This window comes from Rhinopithecus roxellana, chromosome 3, assembly GCF_007565055.1.
Source record: "Rhinopithecus roxellana isolate Shanxi Qingling chromosome 3, ASM756505v1, whole genome shotgun sequence".
NCBI lineage: Eukaryota > Metazoa > Chordata > Mammalia > Primates > Cercopithecidae > Rhinopithecus > Rhinopithecus roxellana.
In genome coordinates this window covers 120,187,448-120,214,334 of record NC_044551.1, presented here as the reverse complement: position 1 = coordinate 120,214,334, position 26,887 = coordinate 120,187,448, and the positions used below count along the sequence as shown (strand labels likewise).

The following is a 26,887-nucleotide window of genomic DNA, read 5'->3' as shown; positions in this document are numbered from 1 at the left end:
TAAGATAAATTTGTCTTTTCAAACCATAAAGTTATTATTCAATACATTTCGTTCTCAAATATTGAAAATTTCTTGGTGTGGAAAATGAGTATAACTTCTTAAAATGCCAGCTCCCACCCAGCAAATCACTGCTTTGCTCAAATAATCTGGCTTATTATTACTAGTCTCACTAGTTTACCAACAAGCAGGTTGGCGCTTATTTTGTTTGTAGTTAAGAAATGGATCAGTGATTTCTAAGTTTGTGTCCATTTTTATAATGATTAGATGACATAGTATGACAATTAAACTTCTCCTTCTTACTAAATTCCAGAGGCTGCAGGAGTGCATGTGATTCTCAGGTGCAAACCATTACAGGTGTTACACCCCCGGGTCTGGCGCGGGTCCTAGCACATCGCATGTGTTCAATAAATGCCTGTAGGTGGCTTCGCTTGATGATATCAGAGGAACCTTCAACCTGACATATCTAAAGCTGAACTCAAAGCTTCCCCTCCCCAGAGGAGGGTTTCTGTGAGTTCCATCTCAGTGAAGGGTTAACAGTCCCCACAAGGGGCTAAACCAGAAGCTCCTCCCCTCCCTTAATCCATGTTCAATAGCCAAATCCTGTCGATTCCACATCCTAAAATTCTCCCAGAGCCACTCCACTTCTTACAGCCCCATTGCTGCTGCCTTGATCTGTTCACAGTTGCGTCTCCCCTGGCCTCCCTCCAAGAGCCTCCCCGTGCAGCTAGAGTCATTCTTTTAATGCCACTCTGCATCATTTACTAGCTCCATGTTATCCTTGGATGAAGTTCCCTACTGCACAATGGCTTGTGAAACCCATCACGACTCACCCTCTGTCTCTTTCTCCAGCTGTCCCCTTTCTCTTGCCATGAATTAACTTGAACTCCCTAAATGCGCTTGGCCGTCCCTTACCTGTGGATCCCTCTGCCTGGAACATTCACCCTCTTCTGTCTCCTTTGCCAGCCTATTTTCCAAGCTTTTAAATATGTTACTTTACGGTTTTTAGGTTCATTTTCTCAAACATCGACCTGCAAACAGCCTTACATTTTTTTCTATGCATAGTCTAGTTTTTAGAAACCGCTGTGAGATGGTTGGTTTCATTTCTTTTCAGCAGATGGAGAAATTGAAGCATTATGTTTAAGAAACTTATGTTATGATTACTAAATTATAAACGTCTTAACAGGCAGGGATAGGGACTGGCTCTGTATTTTATATCCAGCCTTTGCATGGTGCCTAGGATGGAGCAGGCATTCAGTGCATTGAATGACTTATCGAATGAATCTCAGTTTGAGCCTGAGGTACCTCTCTCTTGATTCAATGGAGCTTCTGTGTCATCATTTATTTTCTAGGACAAATGAGGCCAGCTATCTCTGTGTGCCCTCCTCTTCCAGAAGGGAAATATGCCGGATGAGAGAATGTGGTGGCCTGTGTTGCTCTGAATTGTTCTGGTAGATTTCTTTAATATTGGCTGACATAAATAAGAAGGGCTTTTGTTCTTGTGGCAATTGATGATGATTTGCATATTTTAGTAATTTGCAAAATAGTAGCCACCCTGCACAACATAAGAAACACCCCTCTCTCAGGGACCATGGAATTTGGTGACCTGGCTATTGAAATACATGGCTTGTTATGTACATTTCAGCCCCAGTGACAACTGGTACTTGGTGGTTGCTGTACTGAAAAGAATTCTGTGTGAGCCATTTCAATGCATTTCTAATTTGGATTTTTTTTTCTTGTAGGTTGTTCTGCAGAAAAAAAATGGTTATTTCTTTGAACTCATGCCTGAGCTTTATTTGTTTATTATTATGGCACTGGATTGGGACAGCATCACCTCTGAATCTTGAAGACCCTAATGTGTGTAGCCACTGGGAAAGGTAATGGTTCTGAAAGGAGCCTGACAAAAAATTGCTGAGAAGTTCCCTTATATACTATAATTATCAGTCAGATGTATAAAATTAGAATTTGCGAAGAGATTGTGAAATTACTTTTATGTAAAAATCATTAGTCATAGCTAGCAAATTAGGTAGTGTTAGTCACCTTGGTCTTACAGCGTATATATTATGTGAAAAAAATCTTGACATATCTAATTCTAATGCAGGTGCAATTGCAAGATTCAGGGAAAGCATTAATAGAGCAATTAAAAGATCTTCCTAAGGTTTTGTCTCTGATTTGAATTTGCATTAATTTTGGGGAGCTGGACTTATGCATGGGAACCCATGAGTAAGAAGTGGAAAGCAGCATGAGATAATGTACTAAAGTATTGAAATATATGGGATTTAAAAGAATTTTGCTGTAGATGGCTTGAAAAGGGAGACTTGATTTTGGGGTAAACTGGCAAGGCTGCATAGAGGTAGTGTCCCCTGAGATGCTCTTGAAGAACTGAATAAGATGAGTGGGTTGCAATGGTTGGAAGGGGATCTCGGAAGGGGAGGCAGTTTGAAATCAGTGCCATGTGGACCACCGAGAACTGTGCACAACCAGAACAAAGTTAGAACTGTATTTCAGGAGGGTATGATTATATGAAGGCAGATGATGTAATGTCCAGATATAAGCAATTTGCAGCAGAAAGTACAAAACAGTAGGTCATCCTCCAGGACCTTATAGTCCCTTTGGGAACACAAAAATAGTACAAACCCATCCAACGATATTGCAGTACAATCAAGTCCAGTCGGCTCTGCTCTAATGTGCTACTTGATTTTCCCAGAAATCATCTTTATCCAAAAAGTGTAAATGCAAGTGTTTTAAACAAAGAGAAGATGTTAAGTACTGGAGGGTAATATGTATTTTTAATAGCTGTAAGTACAATTATATCAAACTCTTGATCTTCAGCACCATGATTAGCAAACCACAGAGCACACATTCTAATCACCTTTGTCTCCCACTGTTAGGACGCAAAAAGCCCAGAGCCTCTCAAGCACAGCAGTGGTATTATTCTGGGGACACGCTGGTTTCTCACTCAGCATTATTTTTGGTGAGGGCACTACCTCCATTGGTAGTGTTACAAGCAGGGTAATTAAAACATAATTACCTGATTAGTCAATGGAGTTATATATTATTATGAAACTTTAAGCTGTAGAGAGAATATATGTATATAATAAAGTTCTATATATTTGTGGTATTAACTACATTATACAGAATTTAAGCAGAAGGACTTCCTATTAGTTCTCTTTATAAGATTTACAGCACTTCCATAAACCATTTCATCAAGAAAATGTATAATAAATACTTATTAAAGTCATAAAAATGAATCAGTGGCTACATGAATGGGTACCCGTCAAATTTAGTAAAGGAAGAGACCATTGGTGGTTGAACTTCTTGGAGGGAAGATAGATTTGGGATGGGAGGAAAAGTCAAATTTGTGAGATGCTGTGAAACAAGAATCAACAGATCTTGATAATACATTGACTGAGGAAGTGAAGGAGGCAGAGAAGACTAGGATTTAGCACTTGCTGTGTGAAGTAATCCAGATGTCATTGCGCATATGGAAAAATAAAAGAGAGAGCTGATTTGAAAGGGAAGGTGTTAGTGTGGGTTTGCCGTGTTGGGTTTATAAAATCAATGTAAAATATGGGCCTGGAAGTATTTGGGAATATAGATTTGGGAATATCCAGCATGATGAGATGGGAGATGTGAATAGATGAACTCATGTGAGATGTGAACAGATGAACTCTCTGAGGTAAATACTATAAGAGAAAAAAAGGCTGGGTGAGTGGTGGCTCAGACCTGTAATCCCAGCACCTTGGGAGGCCGAGGTAGGTAGATCACTTGAGGCCAGGATTTCGAGACCAGCCTGGCCAACATGGCAAAGCCCCATCTCTACTAAAAATATAAAAAGCTGACCGTGGTGGCGCATGCCTGTAATCCCAGCTACTAGGGAGGCTGAGGCACAAGAGTCACTTGAACTCAGGAGGTGGAGGCTGTAGTGAGCTGAGATCATGCCACTGCACTCCAGCCTGGGTGACAGAGCGAGACCTGTCCCCCCCATCCCCCACCAAAAAAAAAAAAGAGAGAGAGAGAGAACAATTTCAAGGCTTCAAATAATCCAGCACCCACTTATAAATACACATTTTGTCCTGCTTCCTTGGTCAGCAGTTGATCAGAGCTGCCAATGCATAATTGCATTGTTTGGCTCACCACTGATAATTCCCACTGTCTAAAACACTGCCTTGCATGTGGCATGTGTTCAATAAATAATCATTGAATGACTGAGTTCATCTTCTGATAGGAAATGAAATGACTAAATATGTACATCAATGTGGGAGGGGCATGGAGAGTGAGAAAAAGACAGATAGACAAGGGGCACATTAATCTCTAAACCTAATAGAACCCAACAACTGTACAAGTGATTAGTGCAAACTCTAAAATGCTCACTAAAGGGGAGAGAAATTGAATGTGAACAAACAGGAAAATGATGAACAAATTTTCCAGTTTTTAAAAAATGTACTACCAGGAAGAAGGGTTGACAGCTGTAATCTTCTTTTTGATATATTTTCTGTTGTAAGACTAGATGATGATTTCTAGAAGAAAGGTAAAAGAAAGTAGTATTGTTTTGGCAAGAATGGGGACTGGTGTAGAAGATAAATTAAAATGATCAAATAAAGGCACAGGTGACAGGTTTGTCTAGTATTTTCAAAAATGGAAATGGGCTTGAACTGAAATGGGGAGAGGAAGGTGAGTTCCAAGGGCGTAATTCTGGTAGTAGGGCTCATTTTAAGCTCTTCTTATGCTAAAAACCACCTGTACCCAATGGCTCAGAATCATGCAATCACCTGGAGGTTACTTCTGAGTGTGGTTTGCAGAGCTGAGGCATGAACTTGTTAGAAATGCAGACTCTCAGGTCCCACCCCAGACCTACTAAATCGAAATCTGCATTTTAACAAGATCCCAGGGAGATTTCTCTGCATATTCAAGTTTGAGAAGCACTAAACAAAAATACTTCCATCAATGTCTTCTAGCTGCATCCCAATTGATATCTGAATATTTTGAAATAGAGATGTGCCTTGTTTTAATGCAGCAATTGTGATTCTAAGAAATTGTACATAAAATGAAATGAGAGAAAATGAAATCATTTAAATACTCAAGGGGTGTTTATGATTAAAGGAACTCTGTACAGCATCTTTTTGGAAAATGAATTACTCTAGAAATCATCTATTCCTTCTCCTAACCTTCTTTCTGTATTCTGTAAATTTGAGCTTTTCCATTCAGTGGGGTTTCTTCTAAAGAAGGCGCAAGTGAAGAGAAACCACACTTTGCCCAAACCTTCAATTACTAACACAGAAGGGAGAGTAATTGAATCAGCAGTCCTGAAGCAAGTAGAGATAAGAAATGAAGATTATTACCATATCTGATTAAAGTAACAAGATAATTTAGGCAGGTAAAATGTAATTAACCACTTTGGAATGTGCCCAAGTGATAATGGCTTCCTCCCCTTATTCTCCATCTCCTCCCCCACTCCTCAGTTCTTTGACCTTAAATTAAATCTTGCTGGGGTTTTCCCCAGATAACACTTAATAGATTAAAATCACGGTGATGATATGTTTTCTGTATGTATGAGAAGATTAAACAAACAAACAGGAAATAAAGAGTTTTGCTTCTGAAGGCTGAAAGTTGTGCAGAATTGGGATCAGATTTTTAAAATTCCAGTTTCCCACTCTTTGTCTGTTTTAGAAGCTTTAAATGTTGTATAGTGATGTTTGAGAGAGGATGGGGCAGGACAGTGTCTGAGGGTCTTGGTGTTACTGCTGACTCTATATGGAATCTCAGTGTTGCTCCTTGTCAATTAAAGTGGAATTGGACCAGATAATAGAGGAGGTACCCTCATACTCTGTGACTTCAGAAGCAGCTGCTGGTGAATATGGCAGTATGGAGTGTTAGCAGAGAAGCTAATTAAGTTCCAGCAGCAGCCTAAGCACTGGCCAAAGCGGCGGTGATAAAGACCAGAGGAGGCAAGCCCATTCTTGCAGACACTTGCCTTCATGATTCAAACACATCACTTCCAGAAAATGGACCCCTTGAAGAGTGACAACTTAATTGCCTAATGATTGGTGGGTATTGAGCAAATTAGGTGTAGTCGCTTTAAAGTATTTGGCAGTCATAATTTGAAGACCGTACTAACATGGAAAAATGCTTATGATATACTCAAGTTAAAAAAGAATGTTTTAGAAATATGTGCATGGCGTGATTATTACAATGTAAGAATTTAGAAATACCTTCAACCAAAAACTAAAACCTCCTGGAAACTGTAAAGAAGCACAACAACATGCTATGGGTGGTTATGTGAGAGCTGTGGAATTCTCTCTCCTGCTCTCTTTTTTAAAAATGTGTTTTCCATATTCCATAGTGTGATTAAAATACCTTTACAAATGAAAAAAAAGGAAAGAAGTGTATAGAAGGAAAAATAGTGTGTAAGAAACAACAGAAAAGAAATTCATGTTGAAAAGGCTTAGTACCTTTCTCCTATAAGCTTAAGTGGAAGCTTCAGTTTCTGACCGATGATAATTAGGCAGGTAATTATTATCGGTCAGAAAGAAGCTTCCACTTAAGTTTATACAGTAATTTAACTATAGTTAAATTAGTTGAACTGTAGTTTAACATAGTTAAATTAGTTGAACTATAGTTTAATATAGTTCAAAATAATTTATATGTAGTCAGTTCTGTATTGGGTTTGAGTGTCAAAATAATTTTAATGAGTAGAGCCAAGATTGAGGAGAAATACTCAAAACATAATGAATTTTATACTCCTATTTCCCCCAAGCTATATATATTTCTCCATGGAAAGCTATATCGTATTACATTCAGCGTTTAAATATTGGCCTCTCATTAGGCTGAGAGCTCCTCGAGGGCAGGAATTGCTCAATAAATGTTTGTTGAATTGGAACCCTAAATACTTTGATTGTCCTTTTAATAAAAGAGCTATTGGTGAGCAGCAAGTGACAAGAAGAGGAAATTCATATACTCCAACATTCCCTGTCATTTAAAAACTCTTTTTGGTTCCTAGAAATCAGTGAAAATATTTTACACGTTGGCTTATGGAATTGGTTCTTCCCTCCACATCAAATAGAACTGGCCAGGATGCATTTATTGATAACTTTTGCACTCTGAGGCACACAGACTTGAATATCATAACATGGCCTTTGAAATTTTCTAGAAACTCTGTATCAGCTCTAGTTCCAACAAATGAATTTAGTTCAGCTAAATTAGTACTGTGGAGACTGGTTGAATAAGTGTTTTCTCCCAACTGGCATTAATTTAGAGTGGTTTCTTTTTTGTTCTTACAGCACATGTGGGAAGTTGCTCTATTTTGCTCATAGGTGATGTAGGACTGTACCTGTACACCAGTTGTATACACAGAGGATATTCATTCACTTTGTTCTCCACTAGAAATGGAACAGAGATATAATGCTGTAGACCTTAAGATTCAGCTGTTTACAAGCAGCTGGATAGAAAGTGTCAACTTTAAACAATGAGTTAGAAAATAGGATTAAGTATTGAGTTTATTCAGCACAAAATTTGAGGACAGCCATACAGAAAACAGACTTCAAAGGAATGGGCTCAGTTTTCCCAAGTGGGGAAGTTAAAGTTTCACCTATATAGGCAGAAACAGAGAAGTTTGATAAGGTTCGACATTTTCCATAGAAAGCCAGTGCATATGTTACAGTGATTTGATTGATTACAGTTTGCTACATTTCAAGGAAGATTGCTTTAACATTTCATGAGGAAGGGTAATGATCTGAGGGGGTCTATCTCTGATGCCATTTGGTTATTTCTAATCATTTATAGGAAAAAGAAGTTGCAGCTGCCTGCTGCATGACTCAGGCCACATAGTTATATTCCTCTCAAGGCTCAAAATAATTTAAAGTTCCAACAGCTTTAAATTTGAATTATTTAATTTCACAGGAGGAAGAAATATTGGTAAGGAAGTCTTAGAACCTCAGGACACTGCTAGGGGTCTGAAGAAAATACTGATAGCTTAATGTGATATGTCATTCCAAGAATATTAATATTTTAGCAAGGGCCTCTTGCTTTACCCAAAAGGAGTTACATCATAGCATGCAGGCATTTGCACACCACACCGTATCCTCATCTGAACTTATTTTTGCAGGTAGCAATGGGTAACATCTGTTGGAGGGAGAAAGAAACAGTCATCGAAAGTATATGTTAGAAATTCAGGATGCTAAATAAGAGGGGATCTTCAACACCTTCTCTGACTCCTTTTATTTTAAAACATGATCATGAGGACCCAGGGAAGTGAGGTTATCCGCTGAACATCTCCCAGTTTCTCAGTGTCAGTACAGAATTATAACCCTGCCTTCTTCTAGTCCAGTGCTCTTTTCAATAGAGCCTGTTTTATTTGCCCAACATTTATGGAGGGTCACTAAATTTACCTAGAAATAAATTGCAATATCGCAAAGAATGAAATATACAAAACTATGAGTAGTACGATTACTTCATGGCTGTCCTATTGAAGCCTGATATATAATGACTACCAGAGACCAGCTGCAGAAAGAAAACCCATTGTTTGTGAGGCTAGCACCACACAGCTTTTCAAATCAGAAGGTTCTGTCTAACCTGAATTCTTCATGCTGACATTTTAACTTCCTTCCTTCCTATTAGTGAACTTGGGCTATTGATTTGCAGCAAGATGAATCAGTGATTATGGCCCATTTTGTTTGTTTGTGTGAATTAAAGATTTTAGTGAAAATCTTTAAGAGAATAAATTGTTTGGAGAAGATTATCCACATTTTCTTATAGGCAGATGCTAAGCTCTTTAGCATGTAATAGACTGTTTAAAATGAAGAAGTCTGGAGTTGAACAGTGAGAATTCTTCATATTTCATGGATGTTTTCCACCCACGTTCTTAGGCCCGTAGGCTTGTATGTTTTCACTCTGACAGGAACCTGTTAGTGAAAATGTATTGGAAAACAGACTATTTAAGTAGTAGCATGCTGTTGGTATGATTATTTTAGGCTAATCGTCTCAGCCATATGTTTAGAACCAGGTTTAAAGACTACTTTATCGTATTTATTCAGTTGTTATGTACTGTATAGTCTTCCATTGCCTGAAAGCAAATTATTCCGAGTTCCAACTAGAGAAAAATATGTTCTTTCTGATATTTTAAGAATCAGTAGCAAAATGTACTGTATTACTTTACTTGAATTGTTTCTTTGCTGAGTAACATTATTTGCATGCAGACTTAGAATGAAAACCTTCTGTGAATGATCTTTGTTATCCTTTGAGCCCTGGGATAAAAGGAGGGAATTAAAGGCAGAAAAATAGAGTGGTGTTTTTAAATTTGGGAATATTAGGGTTTATAGTGAATAGTAAAATAGAATTTTCTTTAAAATTTACAGCATGAATCCTTGTCTTTTAAATATATTGTTAAAATTGATCCTTTTGGGGTTCTAGTTTAAATAAAAACCCATAAAAACATGGAAATTCTCTGTTAAAAGTCACTATGGAGTTGCAAATGGAGATAATTTAGCTTACAAACTTTTAAATACATAGTATATTATTAATTTAAAAAAGAGAAATACTGATTTCTTATTTTTCCATTTCTTTTCAGCTACTCAGTGACTGTGCAAGAGTCATACCCACATCCCTTTGATCAAATTTACTACACGAGCTGCACTGACATTCTAAACTGGTTTAAATGCACGCGGCACAGGTAATAGAAGCTCAGACATGTTTATGAGTTTGGCTAACTGGGAATAGATTCTAACACAGAATTACTAATGACAGCAGAAAGTGCATCCATTAATTCAGTGAATAGGTATTGAGGGCTTGCTACTGTCTTATCTTTGTGTCAAATTACAGGGGATATAGAAAAGCAGAAAGGTAGCCCATGCCCTAAAGGAGCTTACAGCCTAACTGAAGAGAAAGTTTCTGCTGTTTACCATCATTTGTTAACAAGAATTCATCTAGCCTCCGTGTTGCACATAACTGGGGGAGACACTGTTACCTATGGACAGCAGCAGATGTCAAGAAATTCATATCTTAGCATATGTTTCCAATTAAACATCTGACTCAATTTAGGCTAACTTAAATTTGAACCTTAAGTAAAACAAGACATATTTTTTTTTTCTGTAAATGTGAACACAGAAACAAAACTAAAATATAATTAAATATTAATGTTAATATAGAAGGGAACTCGACTGCCCTAATTTTATTAGTAGTATACTAACATTTAGAGTGTATGAGTTATGCGTTGAGTGCAGCATCTGCTGATTTGTACTGCACTAAATGATGTTATGCTCAATGTCATTTCTTCACACAAGCTGGCCTTGACCACTCTGTGTAAATTAGCATTTCCCGCCTGTCACGTTCTATTCCCTGACTGAGGCTTCATTTTTCTTCACAGCATGTAATCATTACCTGCCGTTACATGATCTAATCATTTGTTTAATGCATGTCCTTACTTTAACAAATTCAGCCAGATCTGTCTTCCCCAGTAAAATGTAAGTTCCTTGAGAGCAAGGGATTTGTATTGTTTTGCTCTCTGCTCATTCCCAATGTCTAGAACAGTGCCCAGGATATAGTAAGTGCTCAATAAACACATGCTATGTAAGTGAATCTGTGAATAAATGGCACTTTAGTTAAATGGAGAGGTCTTTTTTCTCTTAGCCTTCTATATTATAGTGGGATGAGACTGCCCTAAGGTTTTTAAGGGAATTCTCTGAATTCTTCCTTTAAAACATACATAAGTGAATGATGGTTAGGTGGGTATCATATATGAATTAATCAGTACTTTTCAACATATTTTAGGATAAGTGAAAGAGGGAAATCATGAACCTACTGACCCCTTCAAATAAAGCATAGATTAGCTTCAATCGGGCATCTTAATATCTTCTTAGCAAATTGATGAGTTAGTATTATATTGGTCTAGACATGTATTCCATATTTCTTCATAACTAGTTTGAAAGACTTTGCTTTTCAGATCTTTATTATGTTTCATAGCTAATTTTTCCCTTTCTATAGAGTCAGTTATCGGACAGCCTATCGACATGGGGAGAAGACTATGTATAGGCGCAAGTCTCAATGTTGTCCTGGATTTTATGAAAGCGGGGAAATGTGTATCCGTAAGTAAGACTTTCACCCCTTTGAGATTCGCTTGTTTTTCCCAGTGCTGGTTTGGTTCTGTTAATGGCAGCTGAGACGGAGGCCTGGGGAGATGGGTGTCTTGGAACATTCCTTTTTTCTCTGGTTGCTACTTTTCCTTGGCTTGTGTAATGAAGGAAGCATTAACTCTATCCTCCTGTCCTATCCAAAGTCTCCAAATGAATATTACTTAAGGAGAAAACAGCTGTTACAGAAAGCTAATTCAAGGCCGGAGGTGGTGATATAAATTATAATTCTTCAATGAATGTCTCATTGGAAATTGGTCAGGACTCACTGGACTTGGGTCACAGAAGAGAACAGAGAACTAACTTTCCTGCAGCTGACCCAAGTCAACTTCCGAGAGGCCAGCATATTCTTTTCTGGTGCATAGAATGATAAGCCTTATTAAATGTAGAGGAGTTTTCACATTAAAAAATGACAGTGAGTCTGTGTCACAAAATAGAACTTCTTTTCATTGTCATTTTCCCTCTTCTGTCTTTTCATTGTCATTTTCCCTCTTCTCTTCCCTCCCCACTTCACCAATTCATTCTGAGATGTCTTGAGAGAAGTTTGGTATCTTATGACACACTTCAGAGAATCCTAGAATATGAGATGCATGTGAGATGCAGTTTGCAATTGAGATTTCCTACTATTGTGTATAGGTCACTTAGAAGAGAGATCATTAAAGACTATTTTATTCGAGTATTCTGGCTCAACACACGGCTAGAGGGACAACTCTGCCTTCTGAGTTGAGATGCTGACATTGAGTAGCATAGAGACAAGGTTCTGCTGTAATTTGGAGGCAACAGGAATGACTGGATAGATCTCAGCTTAAGAATCTGGAGAGCCTAGTGATATCACTGGTTCTACCATCACTTGGCTGGGTGGCCTCAGATAAACCATTTATACCTCTTTGAGTTTCCTTTGCTGTCTCAGAGATAGTGCTTAGGATAGTACATGTCTCACCTTCCTTCCAACCCCTGGATTCTATTCTGTATGCAGACAGGGGCAGCTCTTTAGCTTGGATTCAGAGTCGGGGCTATATTTAATAATACATGTTCGGGGGGGCGGAGCAAGATGGCCGAATAGGAACAGCTCCAGTCTCCAACTCCCAGCACGAGAGACACAGAAGACCGGTGATTTCTGCATTTTCAACTGAGGTACTGGGGTCATCTCACTGGGGAGTGCCGGACAATTGGTGCTGGTCAGCTGCTGCAGCCTGACCAGCGAGAGCTGAAGCAGGGCGAGGCATTGCCTCACCTGGGAAGCGCAAGGGGGAAGGGAATCCCTTTTCCTAGCCAGGGGAACTGAGACACACAACACCTGGAAAATTGGGTAATTCCTAACCCAATACTGCGCTTTAAGCAAACGGGCACACCAGGAGATTATACCCACACCTGGCCGGGAGGGTCCCACGGCCACGGAGCCTCCCTCATTGCTAGCACAGCAGTCTGCGATCTAACCAAAACGGCAGCAGCAAGGCTGGGGGAGGGGCGCCCGCCATTGCTGAGGCTTAAGTAGGTAAACAAAGCTGCTGGGAAGCTCGAACTGGGTGGAGCTCACAGCAGATCAAGGAAACCTGCCTATCTCTGTAGACTCCACCTCTGGGGACAGGGCACAGCTAAACAACAAAAGGGGAAGCAGCAGAGGCCTGTGCAGATGCGAACGACTCTGTCTGACAGCTTTGAAGAGAGCAGTGGATCTCCCAACACAGAGGATGAGATCTGAGAACAGACAGACTGCCTGCTCAAGTGGGTCCCTGACCCCTGAGTAGCCTAACTGGGAGACATCCCCCACTAGGGGCAGTCTGACACCCCACACCTCACAGGGTGGAGTACACCCCTGAGAGGAAGCTTCCAAAGTAAGAATCAGACAGGTACACTCGCTGTTCAGCAATATTCTATCTTCTGCAACCTCTGCTGCTGATACCCAGGCAAACAGGGTCTGGAGTGGACCTCAAGCAATCCCCAACAGACCTACAGCTGAGGGTCCTGACTATTAGAAGGAAAACTATCAAACAGGAAGAACACCTATACCAAAACCCCATCAGTACATCACCATCATCAAAGACCAGAGGCAGATAAAACCACGAAGATGGGGAAGAAGCAGGGCAGAAAAGCTGGAAATTCAAGAAATAAGAGTGCATCTCCCCCTGCAAAGGAGCGCAGCTCATCACCAGCAATGGATCAAAGCTGGTCAGAGAATGGCTTTGACGAAATGAGAGCAGAAGGCTTCAGTCCATCAAACTTCTCAGAGCTAAAGGAGGAATTACGTACCCAGCGCCAAGAAACTAAAAATCTTGAAAAAAGAGTGGAAGAATTGATAGCTAGAATAATTAATGCAGAGAAGGTCATAAATGAAATGACAGAGATGAAAACCATGACATGAGAAATACGTGACAAATGCACAAGCTTCAGTAACCGACTTGATCAACTGGAAGACAGAGTATCAGCGATTGAGGATCAAATGAATGAAATGAAGCGAGAAGAGAAACCAAAAGAAAAAAGAAGAAAAAGAAATGAACAAAGCCTGCAAGAAGTATGGGATTATGTAAAAAGACCAAATCTACGTCTGATTGGGGTGCCTGAAAGTGAGGGGGAAAATGGAACCAAGTTGGAAAACACTCTTCAGGATATCATCCAGGAGAACTTCCCCAGCCTAGTAGGGCAGGCCAACATTCAAATTCAGGAAATACAGAGAACACCACAAAGATACTCCTCGAGAAGAGCAACTCCAAGACATATAATTGCCAGATTCACCAAAGTTGAAATGAAGGAAAAAATCTTAAGGGCAGCCAGAGAGAAAGGTCGGGTTACCCACAAAGGGAAGCCCATCAGACTAACAGCAGACCTCTCGGCAGAAACTCTACAAGCCAGAAGAGAGTGGGGGCCAATATTCAATGTTCTTAAAGAAAAGAATTTTAAACCCAGAATTTCATATCCAGCCAAACTAAGTTTCATAAGTGAAGGAGAAATAAAATCCTTTACAGATAAGCAAATGCTTAGAGATTTTGTCACCACCAGGCCTGCCTTACAAGAGACCCTGAAGGAAGCCCTAAACATGGAAAGGAACAACCGGTACCAGCCATTGCAAAAACATGCCAAAATGTAAAGAACGTAGAGGCTAGGAAGAAACTGCATCAACTAACGAGCAAAATAACCAGTTAATATCATAATGGCAGGATCAAGTTCACACATAACAATATTAACCTTAAATGTAAATGGACTAAATGCTCCAATTAAAAGACACAGACTGGCAAACTGGATAAAGAGTCAAGACCCATCAGTCTGCTGTATTCAGGAGACCCATCTCACATGCAGAGACATACATAGGCTCAAAATAAAGGGATGGAGGAAGATCTACCAAGCAAATGGAGAACAAAAAAAAGCAGGGGTTGCAATCCTAGTCTCTGATAAAACAGACTTTAAACCATCAAAGATCCAAAGAGACAAAGAAGGCCATTACATAATGGTAAAGGGATCAATTCAACAGGAAGAGCTAACTATCCTAAATATATATGCACCCAATACAGGAGCACCCAAATTCATACAGCAAGTCCTTAGAGACTTACAAAGAGACTTAGACTCCCATACAATAATAATGGGAGACTTCAACACTCCACTCTCAACATTACACAGATCAACGAGACAGAAAGTTAACAAGGATATCCAGGAATTGAACTCATCTCTGCACCAAGTGGACCTAATAGACATCTATAGAACTCTCCACCCCAAATCAACAGAATGTACATTCTTCTCAGCACCACATAGCACTTATTCCAAAATTGACCACATAATTGGAAGTAAAGCACTCCTTAGCAAATGTAAAAGAACAGAAATTATAACAAACTCTCTCTCAGACCACAGTGCAATCAAACTAGAACTCAGGATTAAAAAACTCAATCAAAACCGCTCAACTACATGGAAACTGAACAACCTGCTCCTGAATGACTACTGGGTGCATAACGAAATGAAGGCAGAAATAAAGATGTTCTTTGAAACCAATGAGAACAAAGATACAACATACCAGAATCTCTGGGACACATTTAAGGCAGTGTGTAGAGGGAAATTTATAGCACTAAATGCCCACAAGAGAAAGCTGGAAAGATCTAAAATTGACACTCTAACATCACAATTAAAAGAACTGGAGAAGCAAGAGCAAACACATTCAAAAGCTAGCAGAAGGCAAGAAATAACTAAGATCAGAGCAGAACTGAAGGAGATAGAGACACAAAAAACCCTCCAAAAAATCAATGAATCCAGGAGTTGGTTTTTTGAAAAGATCAACAAAATTGACAGACCGCTAGCAAGACTAATAAAGAAGAAAAGAGAGAAGAATCAAATAGACACAATAAAAAATGATAAAGGGGATATCACCACAGACCCCACAGAAATACAAACTACCATCAGAGAATACTATAAACACCTCTACACAAATCAACTAGAAAATCTAGAAGAAATGGATAATTTCCTGGACACTTACACTCTTCCAAGACTAAACCAGGAAGAAGTTGAATCCCTGAATAGACCAATAGCAGGCTCTGAAATTGAGGCATTAATTAATAGCCTACCAACTAAAAAAGTCCAGGACCAGATGGATTCACAGCTGAATTCTACCAGAGATACAAGGAGGAGCTGGTACCATTCCTTCTGAAACTATTCCAATCAATTGAAAAAGAGGGAATCCTCTCTAACTCATTTTATGAGGCCAACATCATCCTGATACCAAAGCCTGACAGAGACACAACAAAAAAAGAAAATTTTAAACCAATATCCCTGATGAACATCGATGCAAACATCCTCAATAAAATACTGGCAAACCGGATTCAGCAGCACATCAAAAAGCTTATCCACCATGATCAAGTGGGCTTCATCCCTGGGATGCAAGGCTGGTTCAACATTCGCAAATCAATAAACGTAATCCAGCATATAAACAGAACCGAAGACAAGAACCACATGATTATCTCAATAGATGCAGAAAAGGCTTTTGACAAAATTCAACAGCCCTTCATGCTAAAAACGCTCAATAAATTTGGTATTGATGGAACGTACCTCAAAATAATAGGAGCTATTTATGACAAACCCACAGCCGATATCATACTGAATGGGCAAAAACTGGAAAAATTCCCTTTGAAAACTGGCACAAGACAGGGATGCCCTCTCTCACCACTCCTATTCAACATAGTCTTGGAAGTTCTGGCTAGGGCAATCAGGCAAGAGAAAGAAATCAAGGGTATCCAGTTAGGAAAAGAAGAAGTCAAATTGTCCCTGTTTGCAGATGACATGATTGTATATTTAGAAAACCCCATCGTCTCAGCCCAAAATCTCCTTAAGCTGATAAGCAACTTCAGCAAAGTCTCACAATACAAAATTAATGTGCAAAAATCACAAGCATTCTTATACACCAGTAACAGACAAACAGAGAGCCAAATCATGAATGAACTTCCATTCACAATTGCTTCAAAGAGAATAAAATACCTAGGAATCCAACTTACAAGGGATGTAAAGGACCTCTTCAAGGAGAACTACAAACCACTGCTCAGTGAAATCAAAGAGGACACTAACAAATGGAAGAACATACCATGCTCATGGATAGGAAGAATCAATATCGTGAAAGTGGCCATACTGCCCAAGGTTATTTACAGATTCAATGCCATCCCCATCAAGCTACCAATGAGTTTCTTCACAGAATTGGAAAAAAGGCTTTAAAGTTCATATGGAACCAAAAAAGAGCCCGCATTGCCAAGACAATCCTAAGTCAAAAGAACAAAGCTGGAGGCATCACGCTACCTGACTTCAAACTATACTACAAGGCTACAGTAACCAAAACAGCATGGTACTGGTACCAAAACAGAGCTATAGACCAATGGAACAGAACAGAGTCCTCAGAAATAATACCACACATCTACAGCCATCTGATCTTTGACAAACCTGAGAGAAACAAGAAATGGGGAAAGGATTCCCTATTTAATAAATGGTGCTGGGAAAATTGGCTAGTCATAAGTAGAAAGCTGAAACTGGATCCTTTCCTTACTCCTTATACGAAAATTAATTCAAGATGGATTAGAGACTTAAATGTTAGACCTAATACCATAAAAACCCTAGAAGAAAACCTTGGTAGTACCATTCAGGACATAGTCATGGGCAAGGACTTCATGTCTAAAACACCAAAAGCAACGGCAGCAAAAGCCAAAATTGACAAATGGGATCTAATTAAACTAAAGAGCTTCTGCACAGCAAAAGAAACTACCATCAGAGTGAACAGGCAACCTACAGAATGGGAGAAAATTTTTGCAATCTACTCATCTGACAAAGAGCTAATATCCAGAATCTACAAAGAACTCAAACAAATTTACAAGAAAAAAACAAACAACCCCATCAAAAAGTGGGCAAAGGATATGACAGACATTTCTCAAAAGAAGACATTCATACAGCCAACAGACACATGAAAAAATGCTCATCATCACTCGCCATCAGAGAGATGCAAATCAAAACCACAATGAGATACCATCTCACACCAGTTAGAATGGCAATCATTAAAAAGTCAGGAAACAACAGGTGCTGGAGAGGATGTGGAGAAATAGGAACACTTTTACACTGTTGGTGGGATTGTAAACTAGTTCAACCATAATGGAAAACAGTATGGCGATTCCTCAAGGATCTAGAACTAGATGTATCATATGACCCAGCCATCCCACTACTGGGTATATACCCAAAGGATTATAAATCATGCTGCTATAAAGACACATGCACACGTATGTTTATTGCGGCACTATTCACAATAGCAAAGACTTGGAATCAACCCAAATGTCCATCTGTGACAGACTGGATTAAGAAAATGTGGCACATATACATCATGGAATATTATGCAGCCATAAAAAAGGATGAGTTTGCGTCCTTTGTAGGGACATGGATGCCGCTGGAAACCATCATTCTTAGCAAACTATCACAAGAAGAGAAAACCAAACACCGCATGTTCTCACTCATAGGTGGGAACAGAACAATGACATCACTTCGACTCGGGAAGGGGAACATCACACATCAGGGCCTATCATGGGGAGGGGGTAGGGGGGAGGGATTGCATTGGTAGTTATACCTGATATAAATGACGAATTGATGGGTGTTGACGAGTTGATGGGTGCAGCACACCAACATGGCACAAGTATACATTTGTAACAAACCTGCACGTTATGCACATGTACCCTAGAACTTAAAGTATAATAATAAAAAAAAGGTGAAAAAAATAATAATACATGTTCATAGAAAGAAAAATGAGAATATGTAACTAAGAAAAAAAGAAGAAAATAAAAATACATTGTGATTATCTTTCCTGGTCAGTAATTATACTTCTGTAACATATTGCAAATGTCAGTATATTATTGTATCATAAATATTTGTTCAATCAATCTCAGCTGTTGAATATTCACACAATTTCCAAGTTTTACCTATAGTAAACTACTCTAAAGGACATCATTGTGGTTAAATAATTGTTCATATCCTTCATTAAGTAAAGATAAATTCCTAGCAGTAGAATTGCTGGATTAGAAGTGTACATATTTTAAAACTTTTGGTGTGCTTCTAATTGAAACACCCACAAGCAGTAAAGGAGAATGCATTTTTGCTTATATCCTGGGCCAATTTTCCTTTCACTAATTTTTTCTTAAGTTGCATGTCTTTGATTAATAATGATGCTGAATAAGAAAAATTATGTGTTTATAATCAAACATCTTAGAGAATAATCATGAGCAGATCTCAGTGGCCCAGGCTGATAGGAAATTTTCAAAAGAAAGCAGCGTGGAGTGCACACAGTGGTGGGTATTGGGAAGGCCACTGCCCAGAGGCCTTCGGTGACATTTTCTTGATGCCTTTTCCTGGGTTCAATCTTACAAGCACAACCATCGACATACCGAGAGAGTAATTCTGTCTCCCAGCACACATTTCTATTAACCCAGGTCATAGAATTTGTATATGAAGCAAGGATGCTATTTTCCTAAGTCATACAGAACTTGGAAAGGTCCTTGTGCCTGTCTTCTGGTCATCCCTTCTCTCCTTGAAGACCTGGCATGTGGGATGCTAGACTTTACTGGCAAGCTGGTGGGTGAGTGTAGATCCAAGCAAGCTCAGTTAGAGAGACAGCTTCAGTGTTTCCTGGCATCAGCCACATAATTCAACACCTCTGTTTCTTAACTCAGTAGTGCAGTCCTTCTTAGAAAGTTAGGCGATTCCACTAGCACTATCACGCCCGAAATCACATGGGTAAAAGTAAGTTTTCTTTCCTGCTAGATAGCTTGCAAAGCATTCCCCAAACTGCTTGAACGGACACCTCTAGCATTTGCCTCAAAAATTCTCCTCTTTTCTAGGCCTCTTGTTGACCAACTGCCCCTGAGACTGCAGCATTTTTTCCTTTAGATATGCGAATATATTTAATCAGTTTACAGTCTAGTCTCACTGGCCTGGGAGCTGTTGGTCTCTGGTCTCTAAAATATTTTGTATCTCTCCACTCTGATGTCTTGATTTCATTGCTTCACCCCGCCTAACAATTGTTACGCTTTCTTGTTCTTGGGGGTGCCTCCCAGTGACTTTTCTGTACTCTTCACAGCTGGCACAAGTGAGGCAACCTTGTGGATAAAGGAACAAAGAATACAAGATTCTTGGTTGTGTTTTCATAGTCTCTTTTTCTACCAAGTTTTGCTGCCAGGCAAGTAACACGGTCACCTTTTTTAACTGTTTCCAGTTACCAAAATAAACACAGGAATCAGTCATAATTTTAAGTTAATTCTTGGTACTTTACCTAGAAGGCAAACAAGGATGATTTAATGCAAATACCTGTATTTGAAACAAGTTTCTTTTATCTTCTCAAGTAGCACCTTCAGGAGAGCAAGTCTTGTCTTCCCCTCCCTCCTCACCTCTGTTTCATCCTGCCTCACCCTCTCCTCCATGATAGATCCCACTGTAGATGGTCATTCTGGAGGCTTGACGTGGCACTGTCAGCTGCCCCACCCTCTTTCCACAGCTTTCTGAGGTTTCCTGTGGGGACCTGGCCAGCTGTCTTCACTATCATGTGTTAGTGACATGTCCTTTTGGTTCTCATCTTCCCCTCATCCACCCCTCCCACTTTCAGAGATCAGAACACTTCACAAATACTAAAAGTAGCTCTTCATTAGAAAATTGTCAGGGATATGTATGCTAAAGAGTCATCTTCTCAGGGCCAGGCATGGTGGCTCATGCCTGTAATCCCAGCACTTTGGGAAGCTAAGGTGGGAGGATCCGTTGAGCCCAGGCATTCGAGACCAGCATGGGCAACATACGGAGACCCCGTCTCTTAAAAAAAAAAAAAGTCATCTTCTCTAGGCTCTAGAGACTTTGCTGGAGAGTGGGCTGCCAGTTCAGAGTCAGCTGTGGTTGAGGAAGGGGAGCTGAGTGGCCTCCAGGAGCCAGGCTCACCTTGTGAAGGAGTCCATGGAATAGTCCCTGTCTCAGAACTGTAAGGATAGCTTGTAGATGTCACCAGGATGATGGTAGGACCATGCAGCTTAGTTTAACTTGTTTTGGGAGGAAAGCAGGTTTCTATTCTACTTGTCCCTATAAAGGAAGTCATTGTCCCTTTATAGTAGTCATTTCCTCTTTCACAGGAAAAATCAGACTCAACACAGTGGATTCAATTCAATTGAATAAAACATGCATTGATTGACCTACAATGTAAAAACCAGTGGGCTAGACTCTAAAGATTATGTGTATGTGTGTATATATATATATATGTATATATGTATATATATGTGTATAATATATATATTATGTGTGTATATATATAATATATATGAGCCAGACATACTTTCTGCCATCAAAGAGTTTTTTGCAGTCTAAGTATCTTTTTTAACGGATTTCAGACAACAACAAAGTCATAGTTAACTTTATTGTGTGCTTACTATGTACCAGGCACATACATTATCTTATAAAATTTCTAAAACATTATGAGGCAGATATAATCATACCCCTGTTAAAGATGAGGAAAATGAGGCTTTGACAAATTAAATAATTTTTTTAGTCTGATCAATTGGTGGTGGGTGGTGGAGGATGATGCAGATATTTATGATAAATAGAGAATAAGATACTTTACCTAAATAAAAGAAATGAAATTGGCAGAGTAGCTTATGAACCAAGGATTATCCAACTCCTATCCATGTCACATGTCAAGAAATTCTCAACTGCATCTCATTACATGACTTCAAAGATTGAAAAAAAAATGTGTTAAATAATTTTGCCTTGAAAAAAAAAGTCAAGAAAATTCTCTGTTCTCTATGTTCAATTCTATCTCTCTTTTTAAGGTGACTAAAATCAATAAAAATCTGTTTTCTTTTGAAATTGGATTTTTAGAAGGTTCTTGAAAACAAAGAACTTTAGAGAAATTAAGTAAATAGATCTTACAAATGCGGTGATTCTGTCTACATCAACCAGAGGACTGATCGCTGAACTTACAGGCATCGTTGGTGGATATTCAAGATTGTTGTTACTGCTGCAGTTTCTTCACTTTTGGGAAATATAGGAAGGCAGCCTAGTCAGGTGCTCCTGCCTTCTCCGTACTGTCAAGGTTCCAGGGAAAAGGACAGTAGCTCAGAAAGATCCTGAAGATTTTAAGTTTCACATGAATACATGGGTGGCGTCCTGGAGTTAGTCCTTCATGTAAATTCACATGGAAACTGTCCCAGGATGAGGCTCTCATTTCATGTTTATGTGTAATAGAAGCAGCAGGTGGTCACTGAATGGCTCTTCATTCTGTCAGCTGTGGAGATTCTTGGAGAAAAAAGACCCTAGTTTTCTTGTGTATAGAGCATGATGAAGAGACTGGGTCTGCTTCTGACTGGAATGAGCACACAAAACTTTTGGAGAGGCTGTTAAAATACAGATTCTGATTCCATGGGTCCAGAGTGGAGCCCAAAGGTACGCATTTCTACTGAACCCTCAGGCTGTGTGGAAGCTACTGGTCCACAGAGCAGACTTTGAGTAACAAGGCTGTCTGTCCGAAAGACCAATGCATGTCATCAGTCAGGAAAGACCACAGTAGAGAGTGTGGGCAACAGTGTGGTTAGGAGCCTTTTCTTAGCATGTGTTTAGAAAAAAAGAAAGGATTGGACATTTTTAAATTAAAATATTACTAAGACAGGAAGAAATCTGTGATTCCTTGATGTGGTTTTACTTTGTTTATAAATTTAATTAAACTCTAAATTTGTTCATCCTTCAAGATTAATATTCTTGCCTAATCTGTGTTAAGAATTTAGACGCGTTTCATTATTTTTAATTTGGAGATTTTTCTTTTATTTCAAGTGTTTTTTAAGGAACACATAGTGTTTGGTTATATGAATAAGTTATTTAGTGATGAATTCTGAGATTTTGGTGCACCCATCACCTGAGCAATGTACACTGTACCCAATGTCTAGTGTTTTATCCTTTACCCACCTCCCACGCTTTCCCTTAAGTCCCCAAAGCCTATTGTATCATTCGTATGCCTTTGCATCTTCATGGCTTAGCTCCTACTTATAAGAAAGAATATACAATGTTTGGTTTTCCATACCTGAGTTACTTCACTTAGAATAATGGTCCCCAATTCCATCCAGGTTGCTGCAAATGTCATTATTTAATTCCTTTGGGTGAGTAGCATTCCATGGTATATATGTGTGTATGTACATATGTATGTATATATGTATGTATGTATGTATGTATCTATCTATCTATCTATCTATTCTTTATCTATCTGTCACATTTTCTTTACTTGTTGATTGATGGGCATTTGGGCTTGTTCCATATTTTTGCAATTGTGAATTGTGTTGCTATAAACATGCATGTGCAAGTATCTTCTTTGTACAATGACTTCTTTTCCTCTGGTAGATACCCAAGAGTGAGATTACTGAATCAAATGGTAGATCCACTTTTAGTTTTTTAAGGAATCTCCACACCATTTTCCCTAGTGGTTGTACTAGTCTATGTTCCCACCAACAGTGTAGAAGCGTTCCCCTTTCAGCGCATCCACACCGACATCTATTATTTTTGAAGTTTTTGATTATGGCCATTTTTGCACGAGTGAGGTGGTATCACATTGTGGTTTTGGTTTGCATTTCCCTGATCATTAGTGCTGTTGAACACTTTTCATATGCTTGTTGGTCATTTGTATATCTTCTTTTGAGAATTGTCTATTCATGTCCTTAGCCCACTTTTTGATGGGATTTTTTTTTTTCTTGCTGATTTGTTTGAGTTCTTTGTAGATTCTGAATATGAGTCCTTTGTCAGATGTATAGATTGTGAAGATTTTCTCCCACTCTGTGGGTGGTCCGTTTACTCTGATGATTATTTCTTTTGCTGTGCAGAAGCTTTTTAGTTTAATTAAGTCCCATCTATTTATCTTTGTTTTTGTTGTATTTGCTTTTGGGTTCTTGGTCATAATAATTTGGCGAATTTTGAGTACAGGCTGAGTATCCAAAATGCTTGGGAGCAGAAATGTTTCAGATTTTGGGTTTTTTCAGGTTTAGGAATATTTTCACATCCATAATGAGATACTCTGGGGATGGAACTCAAGTCTGAACATGAAATTAATTTATATTTTATATACATCTTATACATATAGCTTAAACATATTTTTATACAACATTTTAAATAATTTTGTGTATGGAACAAGATTTTGACTGTGTTTTGACTATGACAGGAGCTCAGGAGGGAAATTTTCCACTTGTGACTTCATGTCAGTACTCAAAATATTTTCAGATTTTGGAGCACTTTGGCTTTTGGGTTTTTGCGTTAGGGATGTTCCATCTGCATTAATAAGGAATCCTCAGAGAAATGAAATGGAGAAATGTCCAGAGGAATGAAATAGTGTGTGTGTGTGCATATATATGTGTGTGCTTGTATAGATGTATTTGTGTTGTATATACATATATAGTATGTTTTTTAGTGTCACATAACTGACCTCTTTTAAATTGCTATTGATTTAAATCTCAGTTCTTGTACCTAAATAAATATTGATCCAAACACATTCCTATATATTTTCATTAACACGTATCAGTTTTTATAATAAATATTTATGTGTTCTAGAGATTTCTGTGGTTCTTTATGGGATAGCTTACAGTTAACTAACACTTTTTTGTTATATACATTAATCCTAATGCATATATAGGAACTATAGTTAGGTTAGGAAGATAGAGAAGCAGGAAGTGTGATTAGTTTAAATGTTTATGGTTGAGAAATCACTGGATACTATTCTCTGCTTTCAACATATACCCATCATTTGACTGTAAATGCAAATATGGACATCCTAAGTGTAGTGCACATGGCCAGTGTATAGTTTTCCAAGGAAAACTGTTATATTTATTATCTCTCCCTTTTGGCCTCCAAGAAAAAAAAAAAAGTTCAGTTCAGATTGTTAACCTAGAATGGAGAAAACACATGAATTAAACCTAGGTTCAAATCCCAAAGCTACCTTGCATGTATAATGTCCCTGGGCCACAACATCCTTGATTTCTGTGAACTTCACTTCTTAATCTGTAAGATGGATTCTAATGCCTATTAATCATGTAGGGTTGCTGTTAGGATCTAATAAGATATATGAAAGTGTTTTGAAAAATGCAAAAGACTTGCGTGTACAGTATTAACTAACTGAAAATGATGGTTCTGGACTTGATTTTAGTATTATTTGTGATGTTTGGATTTCAATTAGAAGATAAGAATTCTTCTGCTGTAGCTCTAAAGTTGAGTAAATATTAAGCCATATGATTTTCATGAAGTTTAAAATAATTCTTATGGCAATTCTTTATCACAAATATCAAACTGACTTGCTAAACTGTGCATCATGATCCATTTACTTATATCCATGTGCTTATGACTACTGTGATTAGAGATAATTAATAGGATCAAATCTTCCTTTCTAGTCATATAAAATGTATTGTCTTTTGCTTTTCTCTCAGCAGAAGAGTGTCCCTGAAATGAAAAAGCCTACCTTCTTTTTCTGATTCTAGTTTTGTAATATATGTAGCTATTTAAAAATGGAAATACAATCAAATTTAAATGTGGAATTATTTTTGTATCAAAATACTTTTTTGTTTTTTATCTCAAACTACAAAAGCAATGAATTTTTCGTACAATAAGCCAGATCCCCAAATATGCTAACTGCTGTTTAGTATTTGTTTAAAGGTGAAGTGTGTGTGCTTCTGTATGTGTGGGTGGGTGCGTATGTGCATACACGTATATGCAATATGAAAAAGCCTATTCAGAGGTTTACTTTGTTTTTCATAATTAGTATTTGGTTTGCTATAGTTATAAATCCAAAAACATAGTTGCTTCTTAAGCAAAATTCAGCTTACAGATGTTTCATCCATCAGTCTAACAAATTTAACAAACACATTAAGAAGCCTTTGACTAATGTTTTATAAACTTAAACACCTTCAAGTTTTTAAAATGGAATTCGTACATTTAATAGATTTGATTTTCATTTTAAATAATTCAGCGTACCAGGCTACAAACCTTCCCATATACTTAAATAATTTTTGTAAATCTAAATAGCCCAACTTACAAATAAGGTGAAATCTTATGTACTCTAAAATGTTAAACTACAGTCTGGACGCAGTGGCTCACGCCTATAATTCCAGTGCTTTGAAAGGTGACAAGAGTGACAGTCCATCTCAAAAGAAAAAAAAAAATTGTATTAGTAAGATTCAACTTTAAAATAACATTTTAAAATCAATTATTCCATTACACATTTAAAGAATAAAATTAGAAAGCTGACCTTTTATTCTACGGACCACATGCTCTTAAATATTATAAATGTCTTCATAAAACTAAAAGTATGGACGCTATAGATTTGGATTCTCTCTCACACTTCTGTGCTTAACTGAAATCTTCACAAGGTTGAAAGATAATTGCTTTCTAAGCATTGTCTCATAATTTTTGGTTTAATTTTTAATATAAGTTTGGTAGTCTCTTCATTTAATTTCTTGATATTTATTTTTATTATGGTAAAAACACATGACATTACATTTACCATTTTAACTATTTTTAAGTGTACCATTCAGCAGTATTAAATATAGTCACGTTTTTGTGCAACATATCTCTAGAACATTTTTGTCTTGCAAAACAGAAACTCTAGACTCATTAAACACTAACTACCCCTACCCACCTCCAGCCTGTGGCAATCACCTTTCTACTTTATGTTTTTATGATTTTGACTACTTTAAATCCTTCGTATAAGTGGAATCAGACAGTATTTGTCCTTTCGTGACTGGCTTATTTCACTTACCATAGCCATAATGTCCTTGAGGTCCAGCCATATCGTTGCAGCAGGGGACAGGACTTCCTTTTATTATTTTCTTTCTTTTTTTTTTTTTAAGGCTATGCAATATCTTTTCTGAAGTTTTTAAATATCAGAGAACATGGTCCTTGACTACTACCTCAATGGAGCATACTGAACCTACCCCCTGTTCAAGATCGTGGACCTGTATTCCTTCAGTGTAAGACATATTATTTCCTAGTACTAGTTTCAAATTAGATTAGAACTCAATCCAGTTGGCTACTCCAGTTGATTGAATTTTTGTGCATATCTTGGTCATTGAGATATGCAAATATTTTTGGCCTAACTACCATGATAATTGACAGAATTATGTATTCTTTTCATATAATTCTTATATGAAAATCTTATAAGATGTGTGGTCCTTTATTTCTTGCAAATGTTAAAATAATATCCCATTGCATTTTCCAAATTTCATGGCTATGTTTGGAAGTGAAATCACAACCTCTAAGATCATCTTGTTCACTCT

The 26,887-nt window shown here is 38.1% G+C and overlaps 1 protein-coding gene across 3 annotated transcripts in view; it reads left to right on the top strand.

Annotated features, from left to right (window-relative positions):
* Positions 1-26,887, top strand: part of MEGF10 (multiple EGF like domains 10) — a 397,687-nt gene that overhangs the window by 258,374 nt on the left and 112,426 nt on the right. For all 3 annotated transcript variants that reach the window (XM_030927482.1, XM_030927483.1, XM_030927484.1), the window contains 3 exons: positions 1,740-1,874; positions 9,563-9,664; positions 10,975-11,075. In XM_030927482.1, coding sequence (XP_030783342.1) covers positions 1,759-1,874; positions 9,563-9,664; positions 10,975-11,075 — 319 coding nt within the window. In that variant the 5' untranslated portion in view covers positions 1,740-1,758. The remainder of the gene's footprint in view (positions 1-1,739; positions 1,875-9,562; positions 9,665-10,974; positions 11,076-26,887) is intronic.